We start from the raw sequence: 12,280 nt of genomic DNA, 5'->3' as shown, positions 1-12,280 counted from the left end.
CATTTACAGTATAGACATACTGTATATAAATATATATGTTATAATATATAAGATATATATATATTTTTTTATTTATTTTATGCCCCTTTTATGCCTCTATACTTTTTTAGACACAAAAAGACAGCCAAATGATAGTTGGCTTTTAAAATAGAATATAGTGGGAAAAAAAAGATTTAAATAATTTCAAGTGTTTTGTGTGTGTGTATATAAAAGGAAGACTTTTATTATATCCGTGTGACAATAAAGCTTTGAAACTTGAAACTACATTTTGCTATTAGCAGGTCATGTAGCGTGACAGCTATTAGTGTTTGCACTGTTTTTTCTTCTTTACTTTAAAAAAAAAAATCAATTAATTTATTTTCTATCCTCTTAAAGCCCGAGGAATAAAACAATTGCCAGAAAATTATATATTTTTTTGAAAATGGAGGGTTTATTGAACCATCTGATTAAATAAAAAAAAAAGAAATTAAATATTAATTTCTATCATATTTATTTTTATTTTTCATTTTATTGCTCAAAAACTTATTGTATAATTTATTTCGGTTTTTCATTAGGGAAAAATCACACGGATGACGTCTCAAAAAAAGGTGGAGGAAATACGATACACTCGTCTTTACAGAATCAGAATAGAGTTATAGGGTTAAATAACCCGTTTTTCTCCTATACAGGACTTTGTAGGTTTAAATATGCTTCATAAATAAAACTGGATTGAGTGCACCGAAAGCAGAGGCAGGTCACCGTTTAACCGCAAACTTAAGCGGACCGGCAGATGTCATGAATCCAGTTTATTCTAGTCTAACGTAATTTTATTTTGAAAACACTGACCGGAAGCACCTATTGTGTCTAGTCTGACGCGACGCTGGAGTAGGCTGCCCTCTACAACACATCTCCGCGGTTGACCGAGAAATAATGATCACTGAGAAGCAGCAGCAGCATCGGCGGCAGCGGCGACCGCAGCCCGGGCCCATGCAGAGCGTCGCTCCCCTGCTCCCCTCTCCGTGAGCCGTGAGCATGACACCGCTCCGGCCTCCTCGTTCTAGCCGCACCGACTCTCGTTCACCGCTCGCAAGATGTATTTCAACCGGAGAGCCAAGAAGATCCACAGCGAGGGAGGTAAGCAGCACGAAGAAATGTGTTATTTAATCTTTGCACGACCCGGGTTCCGCCCGCCGCTTTCTGCTGTCACACATCACTGTGAAGTGAATCCCACTAACGGGCCTGTCCTTTTTTCTGCATACAGCGGCCTGTGTAGAAAATCGTGCGTATTTGATATGTGCTTGGCATAATAACAGGGAACCGTTTTATTCGGGACTGCGGCATCCACACGGAGGGACATGCCGGTGTTTATCCTCCAGCCTCGTTCATTTCTTGGCACCGGATGGGAATGCAAAGGGCAAGCAGACTGCAGGTGCATGCAGTCTGCTTCAGGTCTCATTTAGAATAGCCTGGCATCATTATGGAGGAGCCAAGTGATGGAATTTCTGATGACCTCAATAGTATTTATCTTCCACGGGTTAAATGTGTGACCTTATCAATAAATATTGACTGCCTTGTGTAAATATGACCTATGGCCTTGTTATGGTGTTATATAATTATTCTGTAACAGATTTGTGTTCCTCCTGTGCTGCATCATAGTGTCCGCGATTGACTCTCAGAAAAAAAGACAATGTATTAACCTGCTTTTGCTGTGATTGAAAGCGAAATATTAGCAATATAAGGTGACAAATGTTTACACCAAGCGCCTGCAGATCGGTCCAAGAACAGCCTATTACCTCGCCGACTTAAATACCACGTGATTCTCTAAAGCGCACTCCTTATCTCACCTTTACCTCACCCTTAAGGGCATCCACATCCACATCCACAGCGTGTTCAGTTTTAAAGTGCTTCACACGCTTGTGTTGAATAAAGGGATGTTTCAGTCTGTTGCTCACGCGTGAATCTGCCTCATGCAACAGGACGCATTGAACTCCCGTTCATGCAAGAACCTGCACTGTCTCAGTCTTTAGCTGGAAAATGTCCTCATCAGCTAACAAGCTGGCCAGAAGGTGAGGATGCTGAAACAACCTGCTGCATCAGATGATTTCGCACATGGCAAGCAGACACTGGATTGGATTGTCCTGGAAAAGAAGAGCACGTGTTCGCCTCATCCAGTGGCTTTTTATAGTGACCGGCACATATTGTCAGGCTGCTCTGCTGTTGTGTGTGTATCTGTGTGTGAGTGTGGATGCATGCCTCTTGCAGCTTCCAGAAATAGAAAGCAGGGTAAATTGTAAGCGCCAACTGGGCCATACTATCAGGCCAGAAGTTCCACATATTTATTTGTTGTTTAAAAAAAATGCATTTCCACTTTTTACAAGCAGAAGGTCAAATGGTTAAGAAAGTGACATTGTTCCTGTTTTGTAGATCCCTCCCACCCATTTATTATTTGTATATATAAATATGTTTTAAACTGAATATCAGGTGGTCTCATGATGAATTTGTTACCTTATTTACACTGTGATTTTCAGATATAATCCTGCAGCTCTTTTTGGTTTCGTGGGGTCTAAAAGTTGCTTTAAAGCTTTTATACTTTAAGCACAGGATGGTAGTCTAGTCAACGTCTGCATGTTTCCGCCTGGGTTCCTCACGGTGCTTTTACTGTAATCTCTTGAAGCATGACCGCTTGATTCTTTGCTCCAATTAGCGAGCTGCCACATGCCTGGCAATGACGTCTGCAGCTGCCAGTCTGTCACATTTATTTACACACATTTGCAAAGAGAGTTATAGTTTTAACTGTTTGTATTTAAGAGGAGCCTTAGAAATATAAAGCATGTGTGCGGTAGTGAATGCTGAGTAAAAGCATTCTGCTCCATTTGAATATCAGTGTAAGGCCACATTTTCTACTAGTGTTGATGTGCTTTTCTTGATGTGAGTCATGCAGCTCAGCCAACTGTCAACAATACATCTGTTTAGGGAAGATAATGACTGGTTGTCATGGCTGCCAAGCTACCTAAGATACCATTTAGGAGATAACAGGGAGGCCCAGTAAGCTGCTGAAACAAGGCATTTACATGAAGTAGCCAGGAGGAGGCACTCCTGGGCAAGCTATGAGGGGTTTGGTCAAAGCGATTTCTGAGCAGCTGTTCAGGCTTACATCCATCATATGCTGGCATGAGTCTCATCTCAGCTGTTGATGCTTCCTGTGAAAGGCACATAACAAACAAATCATCTGGGTAGTCACTGACACATGGATGTGCTGTGTGAGGTACAGTCTGTGTGTACTGACTTGTTGTCTTGTGTGTGTTGTCTTCTCTCGCCGCGGCCTCTCTCTCTTGGCGTCCACAGAGCAGTTAGTGTTGACCACCATTAGGCAGGAGTCTCCTGAGCTGCAGGACCCAGGCCAGGGCGCCGGTGCTACCATGCGTGCCCGCCTCGCAGACAGGTTTGACAAAAGTGAGTTTGCTCGAATTAGACTGGATGATGCCTCCATCTGTGTCCGGAGTCCCAAGGTGCATGTGCCAACAGCTAGGGGCAGGCGTGTCTCAACCCCCGGCCCTCAAGAGCTACAACATTTACTCACATTAGAATCTCAGGGTCTTTGCAGAAAAGGTTATGACACGTTATCACTGTTGTGGGCTGATCATCTGTAGCTCCTTGGGGCCTGGAGTGCGATGAATGCTGAACAGGACCCTCTCACTGCATGTGCTCGTAGATATTGGTGGCATACCTGTAGCAGTTCATGCTGGTGAAGACAAAGCTATATGGGGTTTTTAAGCAAGTGCATCTGCATGCTGTAGAACTCAGCACATGCACGCATAGAACTCTGCCTGAACAGAGCATGTACAAGAACACTGCTGCATGCATGTAGGTACGACTCTGGGTATAGAGAGGGGCATGGGAGTAGCTGCATGTTGATGGGTCCTTTTTATGTTTTCTGGCTTTAAAAGATTTACTTTCACCTGTTTGTGTGTGTGTGTGTCCATAATGCAGTATCAGTGTGTGTGTGTGCATTTGCATACATTAGTTTAAGGTGTATGAGCGTGTTGCAATCGCACCTGTGGGATTATTAGGTTATGGATGAGCAGCAGGTGAAGTTGCAGAGCAGACACAGAGGGGATTATCACGCTTGCTCACTTGGGCCGTAAGAGGCTTGCTCGCCTTACTTCCTACTCTGTCAGAGTGGCCAATGGACCCACTGGGAATGATAGACGCCAGGTCTCCCGAGACCTGCAGATAGGGCGTGCAGGACACCTAAGAGAGCATCGACAGCCATGGGACGCAGGGGTCGCCTAGGCAGACGGCGCTCTGTCGGTAATGCTTTCCTGACTACACCGCCACTTTATTGTTGGCTGGATTCAAAGCATGTAGGCAAAGATGTGGGGTTTTTGGGGTGTTTTTTTTTTTGTTGCCGAACTTCATTAACGTTAAATGGGGAGGGGGGAGTTGGTGTTTAGCTCAAGAACACTTTGACAGGCCTTCTTGCTGTAGAGGATGACAAATGGAGGTTTTGCTGTTAAGGGATGAGCTCAGACACTTTCCTGCCATTTTTTGACGCAAGGATACCAAACACAAAAATAGAGTACTTTCATTTGCATTGTACATTCAGATAGTTTTTCAGATAATGAAAACATCGAATGAGCCAGAGGATCTGCCCCAAGTGTGGCTTGTTTGGAGTGGAAGCTCTTCGCCAACCGAGGATAATTGTATTCTGCTATAACTGCTGTTAATTAGTAGCTATTATCTTTTTGGCTAATTTCATTTCTGAGCTGAGAATTGTGTCTGCACCAGGCATGATTGGATTAAATGCCCAAGCATCTCTGAAGCTACATTCGTGCCATTTCAAACCCTATTCTGACAGGCAGTGAGGGACACCGCTTGACAGTGGCGGACTTGAGTGAAAGCTGGGGCGCAGCACCGGGGCGGAGTGTCTGGTGAAATATGCTCTGCCATACTGGAAAATGTTGATGAATTATGCAGCTCGCATCTATGCATTATTTATAGCCTGGCCAGCTTTTTAAACTGTGAAATTTTGGCACGCGGCCAGATCAGATTGGGTTCAACACAAACCCACAACAAATTAACACTGTGTATTAAGATATTATGAAGCTTATGATAAGTAATATGCTTTGTTTTCCCATCTGAGGCCATTTGCAAATGCTGAAACGTCACATTTTGCCTGCTAGCTGTGCTAAATGTGTTTGGCTTAATCGCCTTCTCATGACACATGTATTCTCAGCAGAGAGGTGCGTAAAAGATTATCAAGCATGGTTGCATAATGGATGTACGTTTTCCTCAGAGGGTATGATTGCTTTGAGGAAAGGAGACGTGTTTTTGTTTAAGACTCACCAACAGAATGGGTAGCTAGTAGCATCCTGCAAGCAGAGTAAGAGATCAGCGTGTTAATTGAATTGGGATCAGTCTAGTCTTACCTGTTGTGGCTGCAGGTCATCAGACCTGTGCTACCTGTGTGTCTGTCTTGGGCGCTTCACGTGTAATTGACCTGGCTGCTCTCTGAATGGGGTTTGCTGCTGAGTCATCGCTGGCCTGTTCGGTAATGAGTTACGGAGGTGGTGGCATTTCTGCTCCATCAGAGATGAGTTACTGAGGCATTAATCTCCTCAGAAATGAATTATAGCTCAAGTGGGTTGCTGAAAAAGCCATTATTGATCTCCTTGGAAAGGTGTCTACAGGGGTTTTAAAAAGTGAAGTGGAAGGATGAGGTTTGTTCAATAAAAATGTCTGCCCGTATAGAAATGACCAAAAAAAGGCTGAGAACATCAGAGGTGCTTGATGGCATTATAGTTGGCATACATTGCCGTTTATTACCTTTACCTTTGAATGTTCCTTGATCACTTCCTCGCAGCTCTTTACTATCTCAGTTGACCTTGTTGCAGTTTGCACTGTGGAGAGCTGAGCTGTGATTGGGACTTAAATCTCCGTGTGGTCCAGAGGTAATAGCTAATGGAGATATAGAGATAAGAGGCTGTTCATTTTCTGTGGGCTTGGTTAGACTTTGACCCTTCCTCTGTGTCATGTGCGGACACGTCGCGGGCTTGTGTGGAGCGGTTGGAGTGCGTAAACTCTTGAAATGTTGAGCAGTTTTGAGGTAAAAAGCAGAAAACACGAAAAACTCACAAATATAATACCACGGAAATACGTTGGGTTCACATAACTCCCTGGTAAACTATTAAATAGGTGTAGCCGTTTCCTGTAAGCACACGTAATCTGATGTCTCTTTCAGTGGAAAAAGTCTGATGGGCCAACAGATTTGATCGAGTAAGCCTGGCTCACTTACTTCTGGGTAATTTTACAGTTTATTGTTTACTTTAGAGCCGCAAGCTTGAGTGGAATATAATAGTATTAAACTGTTTGGTTATTGATGAGGGGAGAAGATGACTCGTCTATCGTTGGGGTTCGGTAGTGCTGCAGAAATAGAGTTTCAGGACTGTGGAAATTCAATCTTGCAATTAGCCTGCTGTTGTTTTCACGTACAGATTCACTGACAGAGAGTACACAGATCCCAACAAACTCAGAGCTTTGTGATGCATATGATTTCATTATGCGTTATATTTGCAGCAGCTTTTTGGGAATAGTATTACAATGACACGAGTGCGTACATTTGGCCTATTATACATTGCAATTTTGGACATGCAGAAACACAAACGACTATACAATCTATACAACCTGCAGGAAGTGACTGTTGCTGCTGTTGCAGAGGCATCACAGTGGAGGGAAGCAACACGAAGTGATCTGATGGATAGCTCCAGCTTCACGGATGTTATTTGACCCATCTGGTAAAGTGCCACTAGACCTTAAGGCGATATCAGGCTTCTGGCCCTTTAAAGACGAAACCCCGGCTTTGCCCCTCCGCAGCACTGAAGGAGCTCCATATGGCTTCCTCTCCTTGTCTGAGCTGGTAACAGCGAGCGGCTCGATACCACACCGGAGGGAGGAGATCGTCCAAAAAAGAGACTGATAAAGGCTTCAAGAGGCGGCAGGTGGCCAGATGACACGGCGGCGGAGCTTCTCGGGCCAGTATCTTTCAGCACCGGGGCCGGGAGTTTCCTGCTCAGCAGAGCCGAAGGAGGGCAGAGGGAGGACGGGCGTGCTGCTGCATCTGTCCTCGCCCAGGTTCGCCGTTGTTCCAGCTGAGTAAACTGTGGCGTCCCGACCTGTTTGCGTGTCCGTCACTCCCCTAACGGCTCCACAGAACCGCACTTGCTCCGCGTTAATGCGCACGCTTGATGATGAAAAACTGCCCGGCTCCCGGAGCTCATGCGGGGGTGAATGAGCGGAGATCACGACGCTTTAAAATGGTTGGAGACGACAAAGCCGGGAGGGCGGGCGGGGAAGCAGCGAGTCTGCAGGAGGAAAAGCGTGGTGCATCCTACTCTGCCACTTTTTTTTTTCTTTTTTTGGATAATTTGTGCTTAATGATGGTCGCGATGCGCGAGGAGGTTTCTCAGTTTTACATTTGAGCAAGTTGAAGTGCTGATTTAAAAAAAAAAAACAACAAAAAACCAAACCGACCCGGTGTGTTTGTTCGCCATTGTGCATCCCTCAGCACATCCATTATACGCGGGGGGTCCCGTGGGCGTCGGGAAACGCGCGTGTGTGCATTGACGGTACCTGAAAGACAAGAGGGGGGTGTTTATAACGGGAAACGTCATTGAATCAACCCCGCCGGCTTCAGCATACATCAGCATACAGTAGCCTCTAGTACTAATTAGTCGCCCTCGCTTTTGAACCTAAACCACGTCTCCAGTCTCTGTCTCTGTCTCTCTCGCTCGCTCTCTCTCCCCTTTCCCTCCCTATCTCTCTTTCTCTCTCTCTCTCTCTCTCTCTGCCTCTCATTCTCTCTGGCACTCACTCAGCCTCGCCTCTCTCCCATCAATCCAACGGTGCAGGACCTGCTTGCTCGTCCGCCGGTTACCGCAAGGCAGATGATGAGATGTCCGGGACCACTTCCCATGCGGATCCCGTAGACGCCTCGGCGCGGACGGTGCTCCTCAACCGGCCTCAGAATACCAAGTTCTGCGACAACCATGTCAGGTAGGCGTCACTCCCGAGCTTTTAACTTTTGCTACAAAGCATGCCTTGCGTGCCCTGTGGTTTTACGCACTGCTTTTTTTTTATATATAGAGGAATAGAGGACTGTCCTTCCTGATGAGCTGTCAGCAGAGAGAGAGAGAGAGAGGCAGGAGGATTTTACCCAAAATAATTAAAGACTTTTTTTTGTTGCTGTAAAAAAAAAGCACTTTAGACCGTTGCACACCTCAAAAGTCGGTCAGACTGACTTTTGTGCAGATTTTTAATTGTTTGTTTGCACTCATTATCTTATTATTGCTGACCCATCTTTAGTACCCTACATTTTTTTTGCATGTACCATTTCAAGTCAAAGCACACACCAAAGTGTAGATATCTGGTGTCGTACTAAAGGACACCATTTGCTCACAGGGGCTTTAGACCAACATTGTCAGGGTGAAGTCCCCTCTCTTCTTCTGCAGAGTAGTCTTTGGACCAGTGAGACTTAGTTTATTGTCCTCTTGTAATAGCTCTCTTTGTTTTAGTTTTGATGAAATCACACTGAATGTTTTACTTTTTTAGAATACTATTAGGGGTGGACGTCTATTGACAAGCCAGTTTAATAACTCACCTATTAAAAAGCTTGTTTGTATCTCTGCAGCAGTCTAAAGGCTGAACATATGTCCACTGCCTATAGGACGCAGGAGGATCTCAGTGGAAAAAGATTTAATCAGTATATGTCCTCATGAATAATTTTGGATGTTAAGCAAAATAAAGTTACGTGTTAGAAAGAAAATTTAGAAGAAGGTTTCTTTTTCTGTTCCACTGTTGTCACAGTGTCTACTGTGCTTGTGTTGATTGGATTTCACTGAGGATCAAAGCTGTCCACTCTTATCTCTCATGACTCAGTCAAAGATCGTAGCTGTGGGGACTACAAAGATTCACCTAATGTGCTGGCGTGTTTTGGTGGTCCCCGGTGCTTCTGCAGCCAACATATGTAATAATCTGTTGTAAGTAAGGTTCACGGGCCGAGCCAAACAGCATGTGCTGCGACAAAGAGTCTCTTTTATCAATCTCTTATTGTCCCAGCTGTCATTAGAATACTTTACGGGCTCAGCTGTAGTAATAAATAGAAACTCAGTCAAGTCTGATTCAGGCAGACGCCAGTGAAATTTGGCTCTTGTTGCTGTTTGCATGTTGTAACTGAGGCCAGTGCCATGAGGAGACCAGGGTTCGCGGTCTGTGAGCGAAAGGCTCGACGCTGCGCAGCGAGCATTCAGTGGGCTTGCCGTCATTGTCGGGAGATTCAGTTCCACTTTTAAAAAGAGCCTAATTCAGCTCTACAAAGAAGATTAAGGTGGTTGCTCCCTTGCTCCTCTGATTGGATCATGCATGGCGTGTTGCCCCCACTGCATGGTGATTGGAGAGGCGGGAGCACTCTGGCTCCAGAGGCATGGCCTTTGATGTCTCCGTGTTCCTGTAAATCTTCAGTTTGTGTTTTAAAAGTTCAATAGCACTATTGATTTTTTTTTACGGGGGCGGAGATTAAAGCCTTGCAGCTTTTATCTGTATACTCAACTCACCTCTTCTCCAATTTCCCAGATCCATCACTTCCTTTTTTTTAAATGTAGGTGTTGTTGTTTTCATAGCGCATTGCCATTAAGCACAAAGTACCATGTTCATAACTCATGTTCTTCCCATTATATCAATGACTCTTCTCCGACCTCAGCCCAGTTCTTAATGCATGAAGAACTCAGTCTGTTTTTTATAAAAACATGTCAAAGCCACACAACTGCAGGAGAGCATCACCCCTGCAGCTGACAGCTGTTAACCCCACCAGCAAGTTGGACATTTATGCTATAAAAAAAATAACACCAGCAGAAGTTTTGGGCTGTTTTCTCTCTTTTTTTTCCTTTTTTTTTAGCTAAAGCACTGGAAGCCGGGGTCTTGCTCTTTGTGGCATCCAGTATCACTTGTCTGTGGTTAGATTGAGGCTACCTTATCTGCTCGATCATCGGTGTAGCTTCATTGACTCTGACGTAACCAGAGCATCTGGGTCAGACTCAAGTTCTGAATATGTCACACAAATAGGTTTTCATATTATAAAATCAAAGTTGTTTTAGCGCAGGTTCAGAAACAGTCACGTACACTGGGCATGTGAGTCACAGTGAAAACAGAAAGCAGACAGTTGGTTGCTTGTACACAAAACTGCAGGAGAAGAACTAGAGTGCCAACAAGACTTCTTTACTTGGATCGACCATCAGGTGGTACTGTTACTGAAAGTGTCAATATGGTTGTCATGGCAGCAGGGGAAAAAAAGTAATTGCAAAGCAAGTATGGCGACATTTTTAAGAGAGGTACTGGGGGGCGTTATCCATCGCCAAAGGATTGTAGGGCAGTGGAAAAAGGAGTACCCACATGAAAAGGATCACATGTGGGCTTAGCTAGATATGTTTTGACTTAATTATGGTGATGGATAGAATCCAATTAAAAAGCGACTGTAGGTGTTTGCATCATAGCATGCATCCAAAAAGTCTCCATTTCTGTCCAAACTAAGACGCAGTTTTAATTTTGTTTAAGTTAAAACTGGATAAACAGGATTTCCAAATGTCTCTACTACCCTTTTGGGTGTTTTAGAAGTTGCAAAACACTACAAAAGTTACACAAAAATGCATTAGTGTGGCTGTACCCGGAGGACAGTGTGTAACAGTGTGACTGAAAAGCATCTGTTGGGCTTCTGTCTTTTTGTTTTTTCGTTTGTGTGTAACATCCCGGCCTTTATCGCTCTGTGTCTGAGTGTAAGGCAGATGGCGAAAGCAGTTTTGGGTTCATCTCCAAGGAGATTCTGAACTGTGATAGAGGAGTGTGTTTTGCCATTTGCTGCATGCAATCTATGCACTCACGCACGCTAACGCACACTGTCCATTATGCAGTCGGAAGCGGAGGCTCTTACTGTTCACTCAGGCTGCACGGGGGAAAAAAGAAAACAAAACGAAAACAAGGCAGGCCTTGACTTGAAGGCTGACTTCTTATTTTTAGCTCATCTAAAAGCTCTTACTGTAGCTCCTGGCTATAACAACGCTAATCGATACAGCTGTCTGATCAATACAGATGACTGACAAAAAGGTTGCCAAGGCTTCTTTGCGCTGTTTTGGGATATTTTGGGGTCTAAATTTAGTGTTGGATTAAAAGTCTTGGCCTATTTATAGAGAGGGTTGTGTGTTTGCAGGACGTAATGGCTCTGTTTTGCACTCTCTGAGCACAATTTAGTGTTTGTAAGAGATTTTCAAGTGCTGCAATATTAAAACCCAAATGACTTCTTTGTTATTCAGCCTTTAAGGTAATGCTACTCAAGCATTCCCCGAGTGAGGAAAAAAAAAATCATTAGCTCACAATTTATGCATGAAGTCCCACCGTTGCTAAAGCTTTACCTGACTTTTCCGGCATCTCTTTGAACGTAAACAACATCTAATCTCTCTTTCTCTTTTTGTCTTTCTTTTGTTCTCACTGTCTTCTTCTACAGCACCACAAAGTATGGGATTCTCACCTTTCTGCCCCGCTTTCTGTACGAGCAGATCAGACGTGCTGCCAATGCCTTCTTCCTGTTCATCGCACTCATGCAGGTAAACCCCAGCAGCTGCCGGCGCTGTTTGCTCAGCGAACTGTTTGTTTGATTTCTGCACTCAGCCCAGCCTTTAGATGCTCCGTCCTCCGCATCCCATGTCAGAGTGTGCAAAAGCCCACCTTTAAGGGAAATACAGTGTTATGAAATGGCATTTCTTCTCTTTGCGATCAGCTCTATCAGCATCAATTTCTCTCTTTCTCCTTCATTAGCAAATCCCTGATGTGTCACCGACCGGTCGCTACACCACGCTCGTCCCGCTTATCTTCATTCTCACAGTGGCCGGGATCAAAGAGATCATAGAGGACTATGTGAGTATCATCATAGCGTGGGTAGAAGCCAGCTTTTAACTCATTCATAAAGTGGAAAAGTGATGCATTGTGGGGCTAACTTAATCGTCATCATCATCTCGCCACAGAAAAGGCACAAAGCAGACAACACGGTCAACAAGAAGAAGACAACAGGTATCACGCGTGTGCTTGTTAATGGGCTTTCTGTTTTTCATGAGAGTGCTCGTGTGTGTGTGTATTTGCGTGGGCTTTGTTTTCCTTTCATGTCAGGGTGAATGGCTGTTGTCTATCAGTCATTATAGCGCAGGCCGCCGTGCCCCAGACAAAAGTTTAGTGGCTATGAATACTGCATGAGAGCTGCTCT

At 44.4% G+C, this 12,280-nt stretch overlaps 1 protein-coding gene across 7 annotated transcripts in view; it reads left to right on the top strand.

Annotated features, from left to right (window-relative positions):
* The first annotated feature begins 822 nt into the window (after positions 1-822).
* atp8a2 (ATPase phospholipid transporting 8A2) overlaps positions 823-12,280 on the top strand; it is a 51,823-nt gene continuing 40,365 nt past the window's right edge. Inside the window, exons 1-6 of one of the 7 annotated variants that reach the window (XR_010094838.1) lie at positions 823-1,113; positions 3,325-3,432; positions 7,854-8,031; positions 11,528-11,627; positions 11,839-11,937; positions 12,045-12,090. Coding sequence is in view for 6 of the 7 variants with exons in the window: in XM_063483643.1 (XP_063339713.1) it covers positions 1,071-1,113; positions 3,325-3,432; positions 7,854-8,031; positions 11,528-11,627; positions 11,839-11,937; positions 12,045-12,090 (574 nt within the window). In the remaining variant the exon portion in view is untranslated. Of the gene's footprint in view, positions 1,114-3,324; positions 3,433-4,139; positions 4,291-7,853; positions 8,032-11,527; positions 11,628-11,838; positions 11,938-12,044; positions 12,091-12,280 lie in introns of those variants that run through there. The other 6 variants (XM_063483643.1, XM_063483644.1, XM_063483645.1 and 3 more) reach the window with 6 other exon arrangements.

This window comes from Pelmatolapia mariae, linkage group LG9 (assembly GCF_036321145.2).
Source record: "Pelmatolapia mariae isolate MD_Pm_ZW linkage group LG9, Pm_UMD_F_2, whole genome shotgun sequence".
NCBI lineage: Eukaryota > Metazoa > Chordata > Actinopteri > Cichliformes > Cichlidae > Pelmatolapia > Pelmatolapia mariae.
Note: the sequence above shows the minus strand (reverse complement) of the source record. Positions and strands in the feature narration are given on the sequence as shown.